This window comes from Neltuma alba, unplaced genomic scaffold, assembly GCF_004799145.2.
Source record: "Neltuma alba isolate B1F8T4 unplaced genomic scaffold, ASM479914v2 tig00012046_pilon, whole genome shotgun sequence".
Lineage (NCBI taxonomy): Eukaryota > Viridiplantae > Streptophyta > Magnoliopsida > Fabales > Fabaceae > Neltuma > Neltuma alba.
In genome coordinates, this window is record NW_021636611.1 from 162,242 (window position 1) to 186,169 (window position 23,928).

Below are 23,928 nucleotides of genomic sequence, written 5' to 3' on the forward strand. Positions count from 1 at the left end.
AAAAGCTACTGGTTTCTTTTCGTCGGAGGATCTTTGACTGAAATTGTTTCTCCTTTCGTTCTAAATTGAGAGCAGACTAATGTGGCGAATTGAGAGCTGTGCATGCTAGGCTTCATAGTGGTAGTTGACAAAAATGCTAAACAATTCTTGAGTTGTCAATAATACGTGCATTATTACACTTGCATATCCATTTTAGTTATGGCTGAGCATTTAAACTCCTATTAATCGAGCCAACCCATGGAGGTGCCCAAGAAATATCGTAATCTTATTCACCGACTAACACTTGCAGCTGTTGCAGCTCGCAAGACGTTACGAGTGCCGTTCAAAATTGCGCCCGTTGTCAGTATTAGAAATCTCTAGATGCCATTAACTCTTAAATTCTGCCTCCCCACGATGTATTTCAGAAGATATCATACAAACGCAGACAGCCCCTAGAGTTCTTATAGATTTTTCTCGGCCAATAAAGTTTTCACGAGTTTACAGTCATAATGATACAGAACTCTCAACTAAAATAAATGTAGAAAGAAAGAATTGAAAATTCCGCAGGCAACTGATGGTGGTGACATGCCAGCATTGGTAAACTATAACAATTCTACGGTCATCATTTCATTGAAGAAGAAATCTTAACCATGGCAGAATGATTAGTTAATCCTTTTCCAACCTTGAAATATACTTGTCATAGAACTGACCAGCTCGCTCAAGGTCTCCAAGCTCAGTATAACAATCAGCAATTGCGCCATATGCTTCAGTGTTTCCAGAGTCCTCTCCTTCTCTTTCAGAGATGTCTAACACCATGGAATGGTATTTAATTGCTTCTCGGTACTTGCCCTGCCTTTGCAGTGAGGCTCCTGTAAAAAGCAAGGGTCGTAGTTGTAAGCTCCAAGTAATAATACAAAAGTACCTATAGATTTTCATTTTAGTCTAAGCGCGCACGCACACACACATATAGGGCCAAAACCAAGTAATACGGTGTTCGATCCTTTTCACTCATTTTTTTAACCTAGAATTAAGCCCAGCTAAAGATATGGTAGACCAATCTTCTGTTAATATTCTACGGCCACAAAGCCTTCTGACTAAAAGAGTGTGTTTATATAACTGCTTGTGGGCTTTCACTTTAAAACTAAAGCTCTTCAATATAAATTGCACTCTTAAGAGTAAAGTGCGGCAGTTCCTATTCGTGATACATTCAAAGGAACATATTCTCACTCATCCGTGAATTGTTACTAATTTGATTGTGTGGTATACCAATATAAGTCGTCAAATTTTTCCACTTTTTATAGAACATTCTCTTAAGGCCCAAGCCTTTTCACCAGACAGACAATTAGCATCTCAAAGAAAACACAAATAAGGAAATAGTGAAGATAACAAACCTAAACCTCTAGCAGCTTTTTTCTCCTCGACAGGATCCTTCAAATTCTGGGACATCTCAAGAGCCATCTTAAATTCTAGAGATGCTCTGTCAGGCTCCTGATTCCTTAGAAAGTTCTTCCCAGTTTTCAATTTGGAAATCAGCTCCTCCTTTCTTGGGTCCACAATAACTTCATTTTCAAGTATCCTACCACCAACGGGAGCATAACTCAGGCTAGGAGCATAAGACTCAATTTTGGCTTGCTTTCTCAAAGCTGCATTGATCTGCCGTAGTTGATCATTCAGCCTCTTCAATTCCCCTCTCCGTTGCCTAGCAAGCAGCCCTGTTGTAAGATCAATAAACTCAGCGAAAGAACTGTATATTACATATCTTTAAATGTCTATATTGAACATATATACTGGCATTTGTCAGGAAGCAAGAATAGTTTTAACTTGTGAATTGGGACATACAAATCAGAATCAGATATATAAAGACATACTCCAACTTGGATTTAATTTCCTTTAAAATTTCTTCCAACTCAAATTTCTATCACAAGAGAAAATCCTTCTGCAGATATCCAGTGAATTTGATACATGATAAACAAAAATAAGCTTTCAAGAGGCATATCCCATCATCATGCTATGCGTGGCCGCATCTTGAGCTTTGATGACGGCTTCCCAGGGCTCAAAATTGGCAATTGTGGAGAAAATTACTGATACAGCAATCATTGCATTAGCTGATTCACCAAAGAGATAACTAATCAACCATCCTACTAAATTATAAAAAATAGCTAAGCCTTCTCAGTACGGGACATACCTGAAATAGTGATAATGAATTTTATATTATCTTACCTCCAACAGTGGCCCCAATGAGTGCTACTGACAGCAGTAAGGGCATATCGAAAGCTGAGTTATTAGCTTCACATGTTTCTGCCAGAGCTTTACATGGGGTGGAGAACATTAAAATATTGTCGGCAAGAAATACCATTGCTGGAAACATTAGGTTTTTGTCTTCCTATGGAAGAAATAACTTTGATCAGATGTCATAGGATGCCCAACGTAATGATTTACCAAGACGGGTCTAAATAAAATAGGAAGGGAAAATGCTGAAAATAAAACAAATTTGGAGAACTTGCACCTTCAATTGAACAGTGTGCATATTCCTAAATTTCCAGAAAACATTTAGAGTATATGGTAAATAAACACGATCATGAATTTATTTATCACAATAAATATGTACAAAACAGCATCCAAATTGGACCCCTTGAAATGGAAGTTGTTCGAAGAGGGTATATCAAACTCCGAATAAAAATGCTTACAAAAGAACTGCAGAACGCATTGGTAAGAATAATAGGTATATGAAAATTGACACCATAGGATAGGGCAAACAGAAGACGTGCTTTAACTCACCATCTTACCTGACACTTTGAGCAGGACAGCAATGGCTGAGTTTCAGAAGACTTAGCAACTGTAACTTTCATGAATGGCACAAACTTATCCACTTTCAGCCAAAGAGAAACAAATCTCCCTGATTCAAGGGAAGAAGTATAATTCTATAAGACAGTGACTTAATTTTTCACCTTTAGATTCGTTCTTTCGATAAACTTAGTGAGAATGTCAGTTTGAGGATAAAGAGTAGGCCTATGATAAAGAATGATATTGGAAACAACATGTAAGAGAACATGCACTCATAATGCGGAAGCTAATTATACCTAGCGATGCAGTGTAACCAAATTGACCAATAACAAAAGTCAGGAACTGATATCTAAAACCGGAACTCAACCAAATACAGTTTAATCCTCTTGAAATCATGAAACTAAACATTTTCCAGTAGGGAAGACTAAGAAACACGGCTAATCTGGGTTCACAACAAAATCTCAAATAGACAATTCCAATTTTAACAAGAAAAAAAAAAGAAGTCTTCTATATTTCACAAAATGAAGAAGTAAAAGGAGCAACACTAAGAATCGTCTCTCCCTTTTTCCTTTACAGTGTCGTCTCCTTAGACAAAAGTTAATCACCGCCATTCAAGAAATAATAAACAACATATCATGAAGGACGACTAGGGGGGAATATAGAACAAACCAAAGCAACTTGGAATGTATTCAAGTTCATAATCGAAACCATGGCTTAAAAACAGAATTGCCGCTGAACATGCGAAGAAACTAAACGCGAAGCAGAGACGTTGCAGGGAAGATAAGATAACCATCTCCGATCAGGAGCACTGACCAGGAACGAGGCCCATGTTGCCTGAAAACTGGTCGAGAAGCGGAGGTTGCCGGAAGTGAGGACGAGAAAGGAAGCAGGAACAACGGAGCACGACCGCCATTTGTGTGCTGGTACCGAGAACAAACGTTGGGAAATTGATTTCTATTGCTGTGTGCTGAGCTTGATGATTCAACGAGCATCAGCAGTACGCTGTATTTACAGATAACAATAAGGTCGCCCTTCCCTCACTGAATAAATAACATTTGATGCCATTTTTGGTTAGGAAATATTACATCCTAATTAATTAAGGCCAAAATCTTAAAACGGTTATATTAGTACAAATTTTACTCATAAATCCAACAAATTTTAAGACATTGTACTAAGACGAAATTAAATCTTAATTCATATTTTCACCAAAAAAAATCTTAATTAATATGATGGATTATCTGAAATTTAATATTGCTATAGTACTCTATAAAGTTTAAAAGAAAAAACTTAGGAGGGTAAAAAAAAAGAAGGAGAAAACTCAGAGTTCAGTATATTTTTTAAGAATAAATTTAAAAATAGCTTACAGTTAAATGAAATTTGATCATTAGAACTAGGAAGCTTGTATTTTATTTTTTTTGTTTTTGATGAAATTTGATCATTAGCCATTAGTACATGAAAATGGCAAAACGGCGCGCAGGTTTTTGACTGTACTAAGGTTTGGCACTTTGCACTTCGGAGTGTGTCTGCAGCGCGGCGGAATGACCGGCGTTTGAGCCGTTTTGACTAGCCTCCGAGTCGGAACCCACATCATCTGTCAACCACCACTTCCCGCGCTCTTTAGGGTTTATCGGCCACGGTTCCCATACGCTTCTCGACGACGCCTCCATGGACGTTGAAATGGAAACTTCGCCGAGCTACTTCGATCCTCAAGACCTCACCATCAGGGAGGATTTTCGCAGATACAGGCAAGATCTCATTGCTCATGTTTCTGCTTTCCTTATTTGCGCTCTTTGTTTCTGCTCTTCTGAGCTCCCATTTTCGTAGGGATTATTCCGCATTGTTGAGTGATTCCGTCATTGGTAATATTAGGTCTATATCTGACAGTTGAGCTCTGATATATTTTGATTGCTCAGCAGCATTGTGGGCGTGCTTGCTTGTTTTAGTTTTGGAAGGGAGAATCTTGAGTGTTGTACATTGATGGTTCTGGGCGTGACAAGATGATTATTAAATTACCACTGCCATATTGGCGTTTCACGCGGTATTTTTATAATTCTGCCGATAGTGGTGTTGGAAGAACTCAGCGGGATGATTGAGTTTGGGGGTGGAGGGATGACGAACTCATTTAATGACTTCTTTTGAAATGAAGCACTGAAATTCCCGTACATGTGATGTAGTGACTGTCTTCAATCTACTTGTGAACGTGATGGTGGAGTGTACTGTATATTACAAGGAGGTGGAATATGGGAGACGACCTAGTATTTAGTGCCGGGGGATAGAAACTTAGTAATATTCCTGATTAATTCAACTTGTATAATATTGACTCTAGAGAATTTTTTTGACAAGCGTTTTGTAAATTTATCTAAACTTTTCTCTAATGCAACTAATGCAGGAAAAGGCACTCACCTTCCAGCACTTCAACCCCACCAGTAAACTCAGCTTCGAAATCCTTTCAAGCTGGCCTTCTATATGATGGCCAAAACATCCATAGTCCCACTAATGCAGCACTTCTCCTTGAAAATATTAAACAAGAGGCTGAAAGTCTTGACGCTGGTTATCCAGAAGTTTCACCTGGAAAGACACCGTTTTCCACCAAAAGAAGTTTTCCTGCTGATACTTATGGAGGCCCTGATGTGGATTCTGGTTTGACTCTATACGCCACTCGCTGAAGGCTTGTAAGCAAGAGGGTGACTCATTGGGAGATGGTGCAGAAACAATATTTACATTATTTGCATCTCTGCTTGATTCATCTCTTCAAGGTGCCGTGAGTATATCTTCTAGTACAATTCTTATGTGTCTTTCTTCTATTTCTGTTTGGTCTGCTAAAATGAAATTCTTTGAAGCTCGAAATTTGACGTCACACAGGCATATATTACACTTTCCCGAAGCTTCTGGAGAATTATGTTAGAATCATTTAGGAACAAGAAACATTATTGTCCTTGCTTTAGGATAGGGTGATTTGCTTGCTTTCACTTTTGTGTTCATATCCCCTTAGTTTTAGAGTATTACCTTTTTAAATTCAGGAGTCTTTATTGTACTGATGTAATCATTGACCTCCTTTTGTTCTGCTTTCTGTTGTATTTGGCAAGATATTATATTCTTCCTCGTTGTGCTTTCCCTTTGTCTTTGGTAATAAAATATTTCATTGGAGGAAAGAGAAACATAGCCATTTCTGCAATTTTTTGATCATACAGGTTGTCCATACCATAATCATGGTGGAGTTCTAGACCTCTTGAGCTCTTGTTGTGAGATGCTATGCTTGTGTGCATATCTTTTCAGATTTACCAAAAGAAAGAAGATTGGTTTTATTTTAATTTCATGGTGTATAATTTTACTGGATTGATGTCCTAATCTGATACGTGTATGATCATGTGCTTTTGTGCATCTGTTTCTCATTTACCAAAAGAAAAATGATGTTTTACTCACGGTGAATATTTTTACAGGATTGATGTCTTTTCCTGATCTGATATTAAAGTTTGAGAAGGCATGTAGAAGTGTTTCTGAGTCTATCAGGTTTGTGCTCAACTATTCAGCATGTGTCAAAAAAACCTTTCTGATGCAAGCGTTTGCATGCATAAGTTTTAAGTGATGTTACATTTATCATATGATTGCCGTGTGGTTTGTCTTTTGAAATTTCTGTTGTTTGTCTTAAGAGTCCAGAGATATATAATAGTCCTTTGTTGAAGTACGAGATTGATTGAAGCTAAATACCTATACATACACGTCTGTGTTGGAGGGAGGGTATGATCCTGAGTAGCGGATTCCTTAGGGTTATTTGGAGCCTTTGCTGTATATTGATGGTTTTGTAAGGAGAAAATTGTTTGAGATTTTGGGAAGCAGTGTTTCTCTGGGCAATTCGTTTCTTTCCCCTGAGAAATTATTTTTGTTGTTTAAGAGAAAAGGCAACTAGACCTGGCCTTATATGTGTATATATTTCTTGGAACTACAATCAGAAGTGGAGGCATTGTTGTTTATCCATTAGATAACTACTCTGTTAGTGATATGATTGTGATTTCTGTAGGTATGGTTTGAATATAAGGCATCGAGTTGTTGAGGATAAATTGATGAGGCAGAAAGCTCAGCTCCTGCTTGATGAGGCTGCAACCTGGTCTCTTCTGTGGTACCTTTATGGGAAAGGAAATATATCTCTATCCTTAAATCTCTATACTTCTGAAAAGAAATAATGTATATGGCTTAGAATCTGCCATGATGTAATTTTTTTTATTGATGTTTTATTTGTTAGACTTCATATATTCAGTTGGGTAATTCTCTTTTTGGCTTTTGAGAAGGAAGATCCAAGGAGAGTAGGATCTTAAGTTTTTAAGCCGTGATCTTTCTCATTTCATACCTCCCAGTCTGAAGTTTCTTTTTTCTCTTCTTTTAAAGATGAATTTATAAAGTGAGAATCATAATTATTCCTTCCAGTTAACTGGTTCACAGTATGTGCTTTTCTTTAAGGAATTTCCTGATTTTATCCTAGAAATTTATCCAGGAAAAATGGTTATTCCTTTAACTACTCTGAAATCTTATGGAAGCCTCTATACCTTTTTTGATGTGATGAACTGTGTTTGATGCCACGTAATTTAACCTGGAAATTGCCATAAGTTAGGTTTATATTAGAGTTTCATCTGGAGTAAATCACTTTATCCATATTCTTGCTATAGATTCTACTTTAATATATCAAAAAAGATTTGAACTGAGCTAGGTCTGCTGCACAACTCCCTCTTTTCATGCTATCGTTCTGTGAAACACGGACACTTCAACAGAAGACCCATGCTTGTGTCTGATACATATTGAAGACTCATAAAATGCAATGCAATACCGGAAGAGTTATGTCACTGTAGATTAAAATTGGAGACTTTAAATTTTGTTGTGTTATTATGTTATTGTCAGTGTCTACTTTATAGCTGCCATGTTCTCTTTTGGTTTGCAACGCTTGCTGTCTTTATCTCTTGAGCAATTAATCTGATGGTTCTTTTTCTTTTGCAGTGACTGAAGAACTACCTAAAGAGCTAGTAATGGTAGTGCATTTGATCCTCTTTTAATTGGTCAAAGTAAAAGCCCTATTCTCATAGCTTACTTTCCAGCTTACTCAGGTTGATTGACTTATCCCAGGTGCCAGGAACGTCTCATTTAGTGGCTTGTGAGTTTGTTGCAGAGGACCATACTGCACAGTTATGCCTCCGGATAGTCCAGTGGCTCGAAGGTTTAGCTTCTAAAGCACTTGACTTGGAAGCCAAGGTAGTCTTACTATTTTATTGCATGGAATGATGGCAAATTGACCTGTTCTCAAGAAGTATGCTAAACACGTGAAGCAAACTTTGTTAGACGATGGCCTGGGGACCTACATATCTAAAAAGTGACTCCCTTAAAGACTATAGAATAATATATGATCAAGCTTTAACAGTTGTGCAAACAAAATTCTTGAGATCAGACAGGGTTTTGGGTGTTGAATTTTGAGTATCTTGGGGATGTATTGGGTTTGGTGATTTGGTCCTTTGCAGCGTTTCTTGTTACTCAACCCACAGTCCTACATGCTTTTTCCTGAGTAATTACATAACAAACTAAACTTTTAAGATGAGGTCAATTATTAATCATGCTTGAAAAAAGTAACACGTAGTCCATAAAAAATGTGAAGACCAAATAAGGCATCTCCCCTACATTATACAATACAAGAACCATGATTACCTTATTTAGTTTTAATATGTTGATCTGTTGCTTGTAAATTGTAATACTAGGGGAATGGCCATTGGACCCTCATATTTTAGGACCTACTGCTGCCTCAGTTTTGAAAGAATTGGGAAATGTATAAAAAGGAAGTTAAAGTGGGTATATGTTTTGCTTGAAGTATATTCCCCTGTTACACAGTCATTTTTTATTACGTCAGCTCACCTGTTTCCATATTCTTGCCCTGGGAAATTTAATTACTTTGCTTAATGTGCATAACAACACCACGTTAACTGCAGGTTTGTGGATCTCATGTTGGTACTTACCTCCCCAATTCTGGAATTTGGCATCACACTCAGCGTTACCTAAAGAAAGGAACATCTGACGTGAACATTGTTCATCACTTGGATTTTGATGCTCCAACTCGTGAAAATGCAAATCTTTTAATTGAGGACAAGGTATTTGCAGTTACTCGATTGACATTTCTTTTAGCCTATCCTTGAAATGTTATCTCTTGGTTATGTCAGTGATCTATAATAGTAAATTACTTTTTATTGTGCATTTATCTTTGAAATAATTGAAGTTTTGTTTTGCATAATCATAATCAGGATTGGGAACATTGCACTCCAATGTCACAAATTTGTATTATAAAATACGGTTGTGCAACTGTGCTGGCTTATTACTCTTCTCTATTTTTGTGATGTGCTATGAAGCTTGGTCTGATAGAAGTGTCTAACAATTGTAACATACATGAAAACTTCATTCTTTGTTATTTAGGTGGACATGATGTACTTTTAGTAGCTGGTTTGTATCAGCTCTGCTGATAACTCATAGGTAACTTGTGGAAGTTTGGGTTGTATCTATGGTTGTCGTATGTAAGGCTCTTTTTTAGTGGGTAAGGTTGTGCATTTAACATATTGGTCCAGATCAGCCTATATCTTTTCCTTATAAATCTTATTTCTAGTTTTTACACCATCCGAAATTGGATAAATTCCTCTGTTTTTGTTGTCAAATTAAGACTCCACTATGGTTATGTCCTTCATTTTGACTAAATTACTTGATGGTCTTGATTATATGGAGCTGCTATCTGGTTCAACAACCTCTTTGACCCTTGCAAAATCATTCCTGGGCATTTTGACTAAATTATTTAGTGAGTGGTTTTTTTGAATCTTAGAGATATTTATCAAAATCATTCCTAGGCGTTTCCCTTATATTTTAAGGGTTGGGAACAAAATAGTCAATGAATGATATTGAAAAAGGCAAGTGGGATGTGTATGCACATGGCTGTATATGCTCTACATTTTCTACAATTGTTTATTTCTGTGTAGAAACAAGATGAATCTCTTTTAGAAGATGTGTGGACTCTTTTAAGGGCTGGAAGACTTGAAGAGGCATGTGAGCTTTGCCGGTCTGCTGGACAGGTGAACATAACTCTGTAGATGATTAGTTGGTGGGCTACGAAGTCTATGCTTTCTACTAACTAGCAGTTTGTCTTAATATTGTTGCAGTCATGGAGGGCCGCTAGTTTATGCCCTTTTGGAGGTTTGCAGCAATTTCCTTCAGTTGATGCTCTAGTGAAGAATGGTAAAAATAGAACTCTGCAAGCCATTGAATTGGAAAGTGGGATTGGTCATCAATGGCAGCTTTGGAAATGGGCATCATATTGTGCATCAGAGGTAGGGTTGTATGTTCAACTCTGCCTTCAATCTTCTTCATGTTAGTTTGATTATGTTTCTCTTGTTACCATATTCATAGGCAAATTCCCGTGTTTTTTGAGTAAATGTCTTGTGAAAGAAAATTGAACGTGTTATAACTCAGAAGTTCCTCTGAATGGTTTATATATTTCTCTGACTCACTTCTTCCTCTGCGAGGTTCTTGGTTAAATTGCTTTTATGTGATAGGTTCATCCTGTAAAGCTGCACTGCTTCCCTTGACTATTTCTTTCCTATTTTTGATTTTTTCCTTCTCTTCTGAGATTCGTGGGTTTTTGACAAACGGATGAGGTTGTTTCAGTATATATTGGCGTTTCATAACCTTTTCTGAATTAAAAAACATAAATTTACGTTTCATATTTCTTCTAACAGAAAATAGCAGAGCTTGGTGGGAAATATGAAGCAGCAGTATATGCAATCCATTGTAGCAATCTAAAGCAGATGCTTCCCCTCTGCACAGATTGGGAGGTCTGTATTTTTTCCTTCATTTACATAAACTTTTCATTTGTTGATGCGAAACTCGACAGTTGCTTCTGGATGTGTACATATTCAAAGACGTACTTTGTGTTTACATTCAACTGCTTATGTTAAACAAAATCATATGGACACATACACTAGTCAAGGGTTTTTTGTATAGAGGATTGCAGTAATCTGTTGAAGACATTCTATGGCAACTACTTAACTAGGTGCCCTTCTGCATTTTGCAGTTTGGATATATAGCTATAACTGTTCACAGTAGAAAACCATTTTTTACCGTTACATTTCTATCAAAGTTTATCATAATAAATTAGAGTTAATACTTGTTCATATTAATGTTGATTGAAGATGAGCCTTGAATGAGTCCCGCATCCAATAGTTGCAAGAAAAATAAAGAATATATGAGTTGTGGCAAGCCTAGCCAAGTAGCTTTAGCAATTTTAATGAAATGGACAAGTCTAAGCACAAGCCCATCATGGATACCGAATTGATCGTGGTGATGGATGCGGCTTTACTTTGGGCCTATACAAAATTCACATGATATTGGCAGTTGAACTGATCCCGTAATGATCCTGCTTGGATGTGGGGTTAAACACCGACAGCTGGGGTCAACATCTGCAGCACCATCACAGCTGCTGTTGCAGAACATGACACAGCTTCTGATTTGATTACACTACACCACCTGGATCGTCACACATATTTCCATCATTCGTCGAGCGTTCTTCTGTATGTCTGAAGCAAAGGTGACTGGCGGCATGGTTCAACTCGATCCTAGCAACACCAAGCATGCAGTATGGGAGGCAGAGAGCAGTATGATCTAGTCATGGCTCATCAATTCAATGACTATCAGTAGTCCATCTTAGACTCTGACAACATTGCCAATAAACTACACGTTATCTTGTGTAAAATTTTCTTGAGGCTTTTCCGATACTATAGTTGCAGAGATGATTGTTAGCTAAGCTTTCAATGCAGTCATCATTGTTCTGAACATAGTTTTGAACTAACACAACAACTGCGATCCTGTAGAGAGAACCTTAAATTATGAGCATTGATTGGTTGAAGAACCTAATTTATGGTCTACCTTGTTAGGAAATTGCAAGATTTATTACGTGCATCCTGATAAATTCCTACTAATCATGATGCCTTTTTCATGGTACCTTGCCCTTTTCTTTCCTCTTAATGCTGGCCCTTAGCTACTAGTTTGTCAATGGGTGCATGTGCACTATGCAAGAATTGTACAGTTGGAACTACTTTTGTTAGTTTTGTTATACCTAATACATTTGAAGGACTTATTTTTTGTGATGCTAAGCTGTTAAACCACTATATATCTTATGTTTCTGTGAGGGTGTTTTTTTGGCTGATTTCTTTATTTAGGCTGCTATACATAACATTGCGGTTTGAGTGTTATGTGCTGCATACAGCTGTTAATCTTCTAGGATTTAAATGGTATTGTAAATTATCTTGGGAAATTTTTATGCATATAGTATCTTAAATAATAGCGAATTTGTATTATTAGAAGGTCTTACTAATAACAATCTGATGTATTTCTGCAAGTTGTATGTGTACTGCTTGTTTCTTCCCTTTTATTCTCTCCGACTGACATTTATGGAGTTGATCAATGGTTCTATTGTAGTTTTTCCACTCATTGAGTAAAAGGAAGGAGAGTCATTGATCATTTCTGTCCAATAATCTTAAGTTGTATGGTGTTAATTATTGATGCCCATCTAATTTGTTAAAGAGGTTTTGGCAGAGAATTATGGAGTCGGCTGCCGCAAATTTGGTTGGCTAATATGGATTTTGGTTCATACAAAATATCTAAGTGTTTGGTTGAGTGGCAGCGGGCTTTTAAATTAGATATTTTGAAGTGTTTGATTGCCTGCACGTGTAGTAGTGATGGAAAGTTACTGGTCATGGTCTGTTTGTTTTCCTCAGATCAATTAAATTAGCTACTGATCCCTGCCTCTTCCAATCACTTAAGCTATTGTTGTTTTGATTCATTGTGTAAACTCAACTTTTGCAGTCAGCATGCTGGGCAATGGCAAAGTCTTGGCTAGATGTACAAGTGGACTTGGAAGTCAAACGTTCACAGGCAGGGGGAGAAGATCAACTAAAAGCTTTCGTAGATGTAATTGAGGAAAGTCCTGGACATGCTGATAGTTCCCTTGAGCCTGCAGATGCACCTGAAAACTGGCCATTTCATGTTTTAAATCAGCAACCACGTCAAGTTTCTTCTCTTCTTCAGAAGCTTCATTCAGGGTAGCTGCTGAAAACTTATCGCAATTTTAAAATCTTTGATATATAAATTTTTAATGTTTTCTCCATCTGTTTAGGGAAATGGTCCATGAAACTGTTACTCGACAATGCAAGGAGCAACAACGACAAATTGAGGTATCCTTATGGAATAGATAATCCTCCTCCCTTAGGCTGTAGGAATCTTTTGTTGTCTGGCATGTACACCAAGCGCCCTGCTCCTAGCATTTGGCTTTCCTATCTGTATGGCTTGATGTCTGACATGCACATCTGTTTTGGGTGATTGATAAGATTGGAGACTGTATTTGATTATAAGTGGGTCTTGTATGCCTACTATATGAAATTGGAGGACCAACTCTGGACTACGGGATCTTGCTAAAGGGTCATATATTTATATTAGGCTGTATGTTTCTGATTATTTTTCTGAAAACAGTACAAAAATGTGTATTGAAGATATTCTCATTGCTTTATGACTTGTGTAAATATTAGTATTCAGAAACAGGAATGTAATTTGTTTTTTTCCCTCTCGGATAGAAGACAATGTTGAAAAAGAATATGATACAAAGAAATGAAAGGAGAAAAAATAATATATTTTTTTCTCGCTCTCTTGTATTTTTATTTACTGATTTCCTAAACTGTACTTTGCTGGATAGATGATTTTAATGGTAGGGGATATACCACGTCTGCTGGACCTTATGTGGTCATGGATAGCACCTTCAGATGATGATCAGAACGCTTATAGGTAAATTCTGTTACATTCATTTCCCTTCAAAATTTGTATATGTCTATAGATGAAACTGGTTAGAATTCTTTGAATGATCTAGAAATAGTATATTTTTTCTATAATGAATTTGAATTTATCCTCAAATAGGACATTGCACTGAACCATTCGAAAATAGACCTTGCAGTAAACTTAGATACATTTTTTATTAATATTGTTGAATTTTGTACGGGCCTGAAGGAAGTAAAACCTGGTGGAATGGAGGTGTGAATGGGAACAGTTGATCAAGATCCTTTATTCTTTCGTACAGGCCTCATGCAGATCCTCAAATAATTCGATTTGGTGCACATCTAGTGCTTGTGCTAAGACATTTACTTGCTGAGGAAATGGAAATGAAGGATGCCTTTAGAGACAAAATTCTAAGTGTTGGTGATCTTATTCTGAACATGTAAGCTCCCCCCCCCCCTTTGGTGTCAATTACTAACGTTGTTGTCTTAGCATAAGGCTTAGAGTGAATGTGATCAATATAATTTTTTCTTATGATACGAGGACTGAAAAAACTTGTTCAAAATGTGATCAGCGACTTTTATTTTAGTCTTTCATCATAATCTTTCCTTGCTGATCAGTCAAACTTGTGATATTTGAACATTGCATACCCATTCCCTGATTAAAAAAGGATTATCTGAAATTAGGGCCAATTTGATTATCTATTCCAGCGATGATTTTGAAAAGGTATAGCTGTTTCGATGTCTTTTCGATGTCTTTTGTTGTAATTTTATAATGTTTTGGTTGTATTGGTAATGCAAGGTCCAAGCCGTTCTCAGCTTGAGGGGGGTGTTGGAAATCACGTTTAACATGTGATATATTTAGACTTTGATGTCTTTATTTATTTCTTCACTTTTATGTTTTGATGCCTTCATTAATTTCCTATGATTGCTAGTTAACGGATCATGATTCTTGGACATCTAGTTGTCAGTTTCTTCATTAGAACCTTGTGAGTTTTGCTGGTTTGGAGGTTGAAATCTGATGTTACTTTTTCCTTAGATAACTACCAGCGTGATGAGTCTTTGTAAAGTCTTGTGTTTTAATTTATAACGCATTTTGCAGAATTTGTAGAGCAATTAATATTTTTTTTTACTTAAAATACCCCTTAGGATACAAATAGTTAATGATTCGGAGTAAACATTAAGAAGGTCAAATGCAAGTAAAAAAGGGCAGATTTTTGGAGGCAATTTGAGACAGCAACTAATAAACAGATTTCCATGGTGGGCCTTATTTGGTTAAAGTTGCATGGTTTGAACTTTGTTTGGCTCCAGTGTCTATCTATTATCTAAAATGTGAAAATTTATCATGCTGGTTTTTTAATAATCAATGAAGATGGCCTATCTTTCTTTAGAGGATTGCCTAAGTTTTCCGTCTCACTGTATGACTTCCTAGTCTTTAGTGAGATGATTTGTACTTTGTAGCATATGATGGAAACTGAATAATTCTCTGGTGAATGAAGATTTGCTTCACTACATTATAGTTGACTCATTAAATTTCAGGTATGCTATGTTTCTGTTTTCAAAGCAACATGAGGAGTTAGTTGGCATATATGCTTCTCAGCTTGCACGTCACCGATGTATTGATCTTTTTGTACATATGATGGAACTAAGACTGAACAGCAGGTCTCCTGAATTCTCCCTTTACATTTATTTTTCTTGTTTGTATTTTGCAATAATCCTGTTGTTGCATGGAAGGACAGCATGCATCCAGCATTTTATACTTGTACTATGTTTATAGCACCAATACTTCCTAAATTTTAGTATAATATATAACACCTGTGGTGCTTTCCTTTGCAGTGTACATGTCAAATACAAGATATTCCTTTCTGCTATGGAGTATTTACCATTTTCTACTGCGGATGATTCTAAGGGTAGTTTTGAGGATATTATTGAGAGGTATTTACGTCTTGTGTTTTATTCAGAATTAATTCAAGATAAATGATCTGTAAACTATTTATATTCAAATTCATTTTTTTTAATAGCTTCATTATAATTTCTTTGAAACAGAATTTTGTTGAGATCCCGAGAGATCAAAGTTGGAAAATATGACGAGTTATCAGGTGTGGCTGAACAGCACAGGTTGCAGAGTCTTCAAAAGGCTAAGGTCATCCAGTGGCTTTGCTTTACACCACCATCAACAATCACTAATGTTAAAGAAGTTAGTGACAAGCTTCTTCTCCGAGCATTGGTACATAGGTATGTGGTGCATTTCATTGCTTCCCTATCTTCCTGTATTTTCTTTTAAACAGTTTGCTAATGATGAAATTTTGAGGGCTATCGACTTCCACTCCCTCCCCCCCCCCCCCCCAAAAAAAAAAATACCCTTATTATTGTATAAATATTTCTCACTCCTTCTCGGTAGAAATAATGCATAGTCATATTCTGTCTGTCTTTTTCTTATACATGATATTTTTAGTTCCTAGGTTCTTACAACTTGATCTGACCAGTCTTCTTGGGAACTGTTCGTGCAGAGTCTTTATGCCTTTGCATTTATGCTATTGCTGATTTGTTCCTTTGTCATCTTTGATTTTTAATTTTCTTTCCTGTAATTTCTTTTTCCTTGTAGCAATATACTCTTTAGGGAGTTTGCACTGATTTCTATGTGGAGAGTTCCGGCAATGCCCATAGGTGCCCACACAGTACTTAGTTTTCTTGCTGAACCCTTGAAACAGCATTCAGAAACTCTCGATGAGGATTATAATGTTTCTGACGATCTAAGAGAGTTCCAAGACTGGGTATGATTGAATTACTCTTATTTTGGTTGTTTAAGCGTAATCACATTATTCTAGGTGGACAGCTGCATAACATATGTATATTATGCATTTAATTAGAGTGAGTATTACTCCTGCGATGCAACCTATCGCAATTGGCTCAAAAATGAATTGGAGAACGCGGAAATTCCTGTACATGAACTCTCACTGGAGGAAAAGCAAAGGACCATATCAACTGCTAAGGAAACATTGAATGCATCTCTTTCACTGCTAGAAAGTGAGTTTGTTTGACCATCTCGTTATGGAAAGACCATTCTCTGAGGAACATGTCAGAATATTATAATATTTAGTCATGAATTCCTTTTCCTGCACTTTTGAGTTTTGTTAGGACGTTGACATTTTATTTATGGGTACACAAGTAATTCACCTTGTCTATGCAGGAAAAGAAACACCTTGGTTGGTATCTATTTCTGATCATATCTATGAGTCAGCTGAACCTGTTTATCTTCAACTTCATGCCACTGCAATGCTCTGCCTGCCATCTGGAGAATGTTTGTGTCCAGATGCCACTGTCTGTACCACGTTAATGAGTGCCCTCTATTCTTCAGCAGGTCAGGAGGTTGTCTTAAGCCGCCAATTAATGGTATGTTCATTCTTGATTGGATAATTATTTCGCTAATAAGCACATGTATCACTTATATCCATTAATGTTTGGGGCTTAACTATACCTAGTACATGTGGTTTCACAAGTATATATGTCAGCCTTTGGTTAGAAGCCTGAACCTGTCCCTTTTGAGTTACCAATCAAGGTGTTAAGATAAACTCAATATTTGTCAACAATTCCAAACAAATAATCAAAAAAAGGAAGTTGCTGCCCTATGTTTGGGTCCAATTGTAAAGTATGGGAGTCCAGTCCCACGTTGCAAGCATGGGATTCTAAGAGATTGGAGGCTATATTATTTTGATGATTCTTGTGTCTACTGTTTAACTAAGATCTACGAGTCTCATGATGGTTGCATTTCAAGCTATACAGCCCTCAATCTTGTAAATTTATTTCAAACAAGCCTCGCTTTAAATAGGCTTACCAAAGCATTCTCTCTTGTAATTTTTACAGAGACCTGTTGTAGTCACAAATAATTTTAACTGGTCAGCATATGTACTAGTAACAATTTTGTGATGCATACAGTCTTTTCACGTTTTTGTGTTCTGGTTTGCCTGCACATGTTTCGTAGGTGAACGTCTCTATATCATCAAGGGACAATTATTGCATTGAGGTTGTTCTTCGTTGCTTAGCAGTAGCTGGCGATGGGCTAGGGCCTCATGAACTTAATGATGGTGGTCTTCTTGGCGCCACTATAGCTGCTGGCTTCAAAGGTACGGTTGATGTACAGTTGAACTATTTGGTAGACAAGAGGTGTTCATTTTTGAGCTGGAGTTACTATGCGAGATCTGTATGGCAAATGAGTAGAATAATTACTAAATGAAGTGATTTTTCTGTTGCAGGTGAGCTTCCTCGCTTTCAAGCTGGAGTTACGATGGAGATATCTCGATTGGATGCTTGGTATTCTGACAAAGATGGCTCTTTGGAATGCCCAGCAACTTATATTGTGAAGGGCCTTTGTCGGAGGTGCTGTATTCCCGAAGTCACTCTTCGTTGCTTGCAAGTAAGTCCAAGTGTGGCGTTGACCTCTATTAATCCCTCAACTACGGTTTGCATTTTGACCACTCCATGTGTGGCATTGACCTCTAACCTCCCTGTCGCCAATGCTTACCGTCCTCTTCACGTTTTCAGGTTTGTGTTTCTCTTGCGGGAGCAGGAGTCCTGCCAGATTGCCATGACAAGCTGATTGAACTTGTTGGCAGTTCAGAAACTGGTTTCCTCCGGTTGTTCAGTCAGCAACAGTTGCAGGTAAGCCAATTGATTGCTTGTCGAGTGCAAACGAGTATCTGTTATCATTTGTTTTACACCTTTCTCGTTCATCTGCAAGTAAATTTCTGTTGTCATTTATTTTGCTCCTTTCTCGTTCGTCCACAAATAAATTCTCATTACGAGGTTTTACTAGCTTGCTTTATATTCATCTTATACTTGGCTTCACTATGGTGTGAAAGCATGTTAAATCTACACAAAATTTCACCACCAATTGATAACATGCAATTTCTACCTTTCACGCAGGAGTTCTTATTGTTTGAGAGGGAATACTCGATCCACAAAATGGAACTCGAACAGGAGTGATTTTTGCCCATTGCGCAGAACTGAAATCCCGTGCCTCTTCTACACTAAAATTTAGGAAGGGGGGAGGCGCTCCTGATTTTATCTATGCAGTTCTTTATTCTGTTACCCCTCCCTCATTCATTTTTATATAATTCTATCACCCTTTGTACATAATGTTGTCTTGTACAATTTTGATCGAATTTTAATGCCTGCGGCTTCCCCATAATGCTTCATTAATGGATATAGATTATCAATAACATGTACACTTAAAAATACATAGGATATCCGGCCTTCATATATGAAGATTACAATCAGACAGAAGCCACGTGAATTTCAAGTCTAAAACTGGTTACTTATGAATTCTGTGCTTGAAAATTTGCAAGCCACTAGTTTTCTACGTTCATTGAACCTACAAGTCGAGCCTAATTCAGCAAATGAGGATATTGCACGTTGACTTGCAAACGCTGAGGTCGAGAAATTAATTTGGGTAGTTCCGCCCACACTGAGTTGTTCTTGTAACAGGATCATCTTTTTCTACATCGAAACTGACACGAAGCGTGGAAATCACAAATCGCATATAGGGTTTCCAACCCTGGGAAATCATGGGCCAAAAACTAAATGTCGTGTGCTATCTGTGCTGGATCACCAGAGCTTAGTTTTGACCCAGAAAAGTACGAACACAACTCCAAAAACGATAGCGACAGGGGCCCACTTTCGGATCAGAGCCTACAAGTAAGATTTAGAATTCAATTTTGGATTCACAATAATAATCAAAATAAAACTTCTTTTTATGGATATTATAAAATCACTTTTAAAAAACTAACTTAAATACCCCACACTAACAGAAGCATAGCAATATTTATTTATGTAGATAAAAAAGGAAATAATAAGTGTAAAACTGATAAACCTGCACAACTTATTAGTACAAGTATTCTTTAGAAAAAATGACGAAAAATACTCGTTAAATTGAAAAAAAACAAAAAACAAATAGGTTATAATGACTATTATTGTGACGTTTCGTTTTGACGGGTATTTTTTTCATCATTTTCCCTATCCTTTTATCAGCGTCTAACCACCAGGTTCATGCAAACAAAGTAAAATCATGGTATCAAACTTTAGACTGTCTTGAATCTGAGGGCGCAGCTAATCCCCAATAAAAAAGAGAATTCTATCCGACCACTAAAAGCTACAGGTTATCAAATCGCACCTTTTTTTGGGGCAAAAATCGCACAACTAAACTTAAAATAGTGGCCCCTGGCACATGTGAAAGGAAACGCCCGGGAAATATTTTAAAAGAAAAGAACACATTTGTAAATTTACAAGGTTAAACTTTTTTCTTTTTTCTTCCTTTTTTTTGGGGGGGGGGGGGGAGCTCACCTACCTAGATTGCTTAAAAGAGTCATAACCAAAGAGGAAAGGGTCATCAGATGGGGAAAATGATATTTCGGTAATGACCACAACATTAAAAAGATGTGTAATTTATCCTAGTTTCGAGAGAAACTTTGTAAAAACGTATTTGCAATCACGGCAACATATTTCAAAGACATCCGAAATCATACCTCAAAAATGCATCACCCATGCCAAACGAACAAGGACTAGATTGCTAAAATAATGAATCGTCAGATATCATGTGCATGGCACAGTGAACGGAGAAGGACGAACCTGTCTATTTAAATCTTTAGCCTTGTCAGCATATATGCGAGATTCTGATGTTAGGCGACTGGACATTTGGCTGACCTCTGCAGGTTTGAAATTAAAAGAAAAAAAAATCAATAATACAGCCTTCAGTTGAATATTATAATAATCCCTAAAATGTAATACCGAATACGAACTTCTGACTTGTGAACGTGGCAGCAAATTGCAAACAAGTCAAGAAAAAAAATCCAATACTAACATCATAAATGATCATCCCTCTAATTATTAAAACCTGGGTTGGTCTTAATAAGAACAACCAACCAAAGCAAACAAATACATGCCAATCACTAATATCCAAAAATAAAGTTTAGCAATAAATCACAAAGACCAAATCTTGACTTCAAAATGCATGCTCAATTTTTAAGTTTGATGTCAGATATATTTGAAAGAGTTCATAGGAAAAACCCAGCTACAGTCAAACGATACATGTCAATGGACTTAATTTTCATATTCTATAGGAATTTATGAGGTTTAACAAACTAAAAACTTGGATGTTGCAGTCGAAGGATCCAAGCAATCAATAGAAAATATGCAATAACCAAAAGAAAATAAAAAGAATATCTTACGGTCCAACTGTTCACCAACACCAAGAACTTCCTGCACATTTCGAGTCATTATCTGATGGACTTCATAGAGTTCATCATTCAACTTTGCAATATTGCGCTGAGTATGGGTATCCTGGTACAGCTTCTTTGTTTTCTGTATAAATGTATCTTTTTAACATTTAAAAAATAAAAAAAAATTAAGCATCAGAGGGGGAAAAAAAACTACTATGAGCAGAATATGATAGAATCTAATGCACAAGTCAAAGTAAAAGATTTATACTTACCAAACTTAATAAAGGCGTAAGGTCTGGCGGCTGTTTCAATTTGAGACCCATTAACTCGCTCAAACTCATTGCTGAGCTCTTCAAGATATTGGAAAGCCAGTTTCTTAGGGTAAGCACGGTCACACATTGTCAAATAACAGACACGTCCTTCAACAAGATAACTAATAATCTGTCAAGGCCAATCCAGGTTATGAAAACTGATCCAAATCATGTTAATGCTAAATATAATAATAAAAAAAAATTATAGGAAGTCATGAAGCAAATTTCTTCGCGGTAAGGTCGTGGAGTGTCATGATAGTATCCCATTTTGCATAAGCACACCACAAGTAAAAGCAGCAAATAAATAGTAGGGAACAGGAAAGTGTTAGCTTAACAAAAAGAAGAGAAGATAGGAAAGATATTGCCAGTGGATAGGACATAAGGCAACATGGAGAACAGAAAAACTGTCAATATTTCAAACAAAAACTCTGAGAACCAAAGATTCTCACAGTTCATATTGCTTGTCATTGTCTCCAAGGTTACTGCCACTGAAACAATTCGGCCATCATACTCACCTATATGCACTTCAGAATATAATAGCTTAACACATATGAACATAAGAATATTGAGGAATTCAGATGAACACAAGGATACTGGAAAATATATGGGCCTGTTTCGACTGACATCCTGGATGGTTCATTCTGTCTTCGGGAGAGATTTTTAAACAAAGCCTTAACCTGCTGTTTGTAAAATTCAGCATCTTTGATATCACGACTGTCATCTAGTCCCTCCACTAGAGGAAGACCATCAATTACACGAGCAATCATAGTCAATTTCACCATCCTTCACAGTTATTAACGTCCGTTTGCAATTGCAGACTTATCAACTGAAGCAAACCTACCTGTAGTAGCAAACCAAAAACCGTGGCAAACAAAGCTTAGTCGAAATCAGGACCTTGAGAAAAATTAGATGCATATAAACTAACTGTTCTTACGTACTAGTACCGTAGAAGCTCATTCTTTTGCAATTATCTCAACAAAATGCAATTTTTTAGCAGTTTGATCAATCAAAACCGGGGCCTTGAGAAAAATTAGAAGCATGATGAGAAGTAACATTTCTTACGTACTTGTGCCAAAGAACCTTCATGCAAGACTTTTTCTAGCAATTTTCTCAATCATGATCCAAGTTTTTTAGCAGTTTGATCAGTCACTATTGGCAATCAAATAGGACCAGGTTCAAATGTACTAATCAAAATTCAATCTTCAAAACCAGAATTTCAATTTCAGTTAACCCTGTAATTAGTAAGATTGAGAGGGAACAAGAGAACCACGAACAACTCTCGAAGGTACCTATGATACAGAAACAGTTTTGCCCATTGTGATTTTAAAAATGCTTAGGCCATAGTAGCCTCTTCCTTTCGTAGAACTCCAGAAAAAATAAAACCAGCCGGATCCTCTATTGGGCTAAAAAACGATTGAATTGATAACATTAGAATAAAACACAACCTTCTTGTTTTGTTTATAATGAAATAATTCTAAATAACAAGTGTTTACATGATGATAGCAAACTGCAATTCGAACTCGCATCGACCTAAGCATGCCTATTTCACCAAGATCCCTTTCGCCATAGAGCATAAACTTTTAAAGTATGTCCAGCAAATCTATAATCTAAAATATTTTGAAACAACCCAACTATTTTCCGAAACTCAGGAACTAATGCAACGAACTCGGTCCTTGGTCACCATCCATGCCCACTAACAAAATAAGACACACGTCAGAAATCACGCAGGCATGAATCGTATGATACAGCTAACATCGCCAATATCTCGTTACGACATTATCGTTAACTTATTTGATGTAAAAGATCTGAAAGATTGGGATTAAAGTGTTAAGGTTATGAAAGAATGGGAAGTCAGAATCAAGAGGGCTGTGAAACCAAGGAAGAACCCACATTACTCAGATCTTGTCCATCTAAGTCATCGAAGTTAGCTGTAAGGACTACGTGGAGAGAGGTTGGGCTCATAATCTTTTGGCTTTTAATGCATGGCCGAATTCTCACACGAAGTATTCGTTATGTCTCGAATACAATAAAGAATCCCCGATTTCATCACTTTCAGGCGTTTTCCTGAACAACGAAACTGAAATATTGAAGGTTTACTGGAACTGAAAGCAGAGAGGGAGATGCCATGATTATAACATCGGAGGCAATTGATAGGAAGGGCCAATCAGATGAAGGGCGACACGAGAAGTTCTAAGGAGAGAAAGAGGCTAACCGGAACAGATAAGTAGAATGACAATAAAATGATGGCGGCCGGAGCTGCCGTAGCTATAGCGGGTGTCGGATTCGCTCAACTGGTGCAGCCGGTGCCGATCGAATTAATTGACAAACAAGAAACCGCGGGACGGAGGGAGGCAGGTAGGGAGAGGGAGTATACCAGTCAAGCAAAGATCTCCCGGACTGGGAGATGGCGAACAGTATGACAAAACTGCCACCGAATTTTTGAAGAAAATATATGAATATTGAATTATTAATTGTCCAATATTTCCTAAATTTTGAAAATGGTATGAGAGAACACCCCTACTTTCTAGACATAAAAACATATAATGTTGAATTTAGGGACATTGGGCAATTAAACGGCCATTTAATTTATAAACAACTTTTCCTTTTATTTTTTAATTTAAATCCCAAGCATAACATTTTTTGGGTATTTAGATGAAGATAAGCTATTTTCTTCTAAATATGTGTTCCTTAATTGTCTTCTGAAAATCAATAAAACAACATTACCATAATACTCCTCCGGTTTTAAATATAAAACCCTTATATACACTAGTATAATAGTAATATAAAACCCTTGTACACACTAGTATAATG

General features: G+C 36.9%; 3 protein-coding genes across 16 annotated transcripts; 1 reads left to right on the forward strand and 2 right to left on the reverse strand.

The window, feature by feature from the left end:
- Window positions 1-408: 408 nt before the first annotated feature.
- LOC114721574 (protein FLUORESCENT IN BLUE LIGHT, chloroplastic-like) lies at window positions 409-3,770 on the reverse strand. Of its 2 annotated transcripts, none has more exons than XM_028907416.1 (5): window positions 3,554-3,770; window positions 2,766-2,875; window positions 2,200-2,362; window positions 1,371-1,691; window positions 409-848 (listed from the first exon to the last, which is right to left on the reverse strand). In XM_028907416.1, exons 1-5 carry the CDS (start codon window positions 3,753-3,755, stop codon window positions 646-648), a joined length of 999 nt encoding a protein of 332 aa, XP_028763249.1. In that variant the 5' UTR covers window positions 3,756-3,770; the 3' UTR covers window positions 409-645. The 2 variants fall into 2 exon arrangements, with proteins under 2 accessions (XP_028763249.1, XP_028763250.1); XM_028907417.1 differs by having other exon boundaries at window positions 3,577-3,754.
- A 468-nt stretch (window positions 3,771-4,238) lies between these two features.
- On the forward strand, window positions 4,239-18,811 carry LOC114721577 (nuclear pore complex protein NUP107). The gene is given in 25 exon segments (XM_028907432.1): window positions 4,239-4,508; window positions 5,153-5,423; window positions 5,426-5,519; window positions 6,204-6,273; window positions 6,782-6,897; window positions 7,750-7,781; window positions 7,876-8,001; window positions 8,727-8,885; window positions 9,756-9,848; window positions 9,936-10,103; window positions 10,512-10,607; window positions 12,637-12,872; window positions 12,947-13,004; window positions 13,520-13,608; window positions 13,898-14,035; window positions 15,132-15,254; window positions 15,429-15,527; window positions 15,639-15,827; window positions 16,198-16,366; window positions 16,463-16,619; window positions 16,783-16,985; window positions 17,575-17,716; window positions 17,846-18,006; window positions 18,135-18,251; window positions 18,516-18,811. Coding segments are annotated over 25 exon segments (3,246 nt in total). The 5' UTR covers window positions 4,239-4,428; the 3' UTR covers window positions 18,576-18,811.
- Window positions 18,784-23,540, reverse strand: LOC114721575 (25.3 kDa vesicle transport protein). 13 transcript variants are annotated; one of them, XM_028907424.1, is made up of 8 exons: window positions 23,330-23,540; window positions 23,008-23,181; window positions 22,745-22,810; window positions 21,712-21,957; window positions 21,079-21,239; window positions 20,816-20,962; window positions 20,217-20,293; window positions 18,784-19,280 (listed from the first exon to the last, which is right to left on the reverse strand). In XM_028907424.1, exons 4-8 carry the CDS (start codon window positions 21,897-21,899, stop codon window positions 19,197-19,199), a joined length of 657 nt encoding a protein of 218 aa, XP_028763257.1. In that variant the 5' UTR covers window positions 21,900-21,957; window positions 22,745-22,810; window positions 23,008-23,181; window positions 23,330-23,540; the 3' UTR covers window positions 18,784-19,196. The 13 variants fall into 13 exon arrangements, with proteins under 13 accessions (XP_028763257.1, XP_028763255.1, XP_028763260.1 ...); XM_028907422.1 differs by having other exon boundaries at window positions 23,008-23,219; XM_028907427.1 differs by lacking the exon at window positions 23,008-23,181.
- Between the last annotated feature and the right edge of the window lie 388 nt (window positions 23,541-23,928).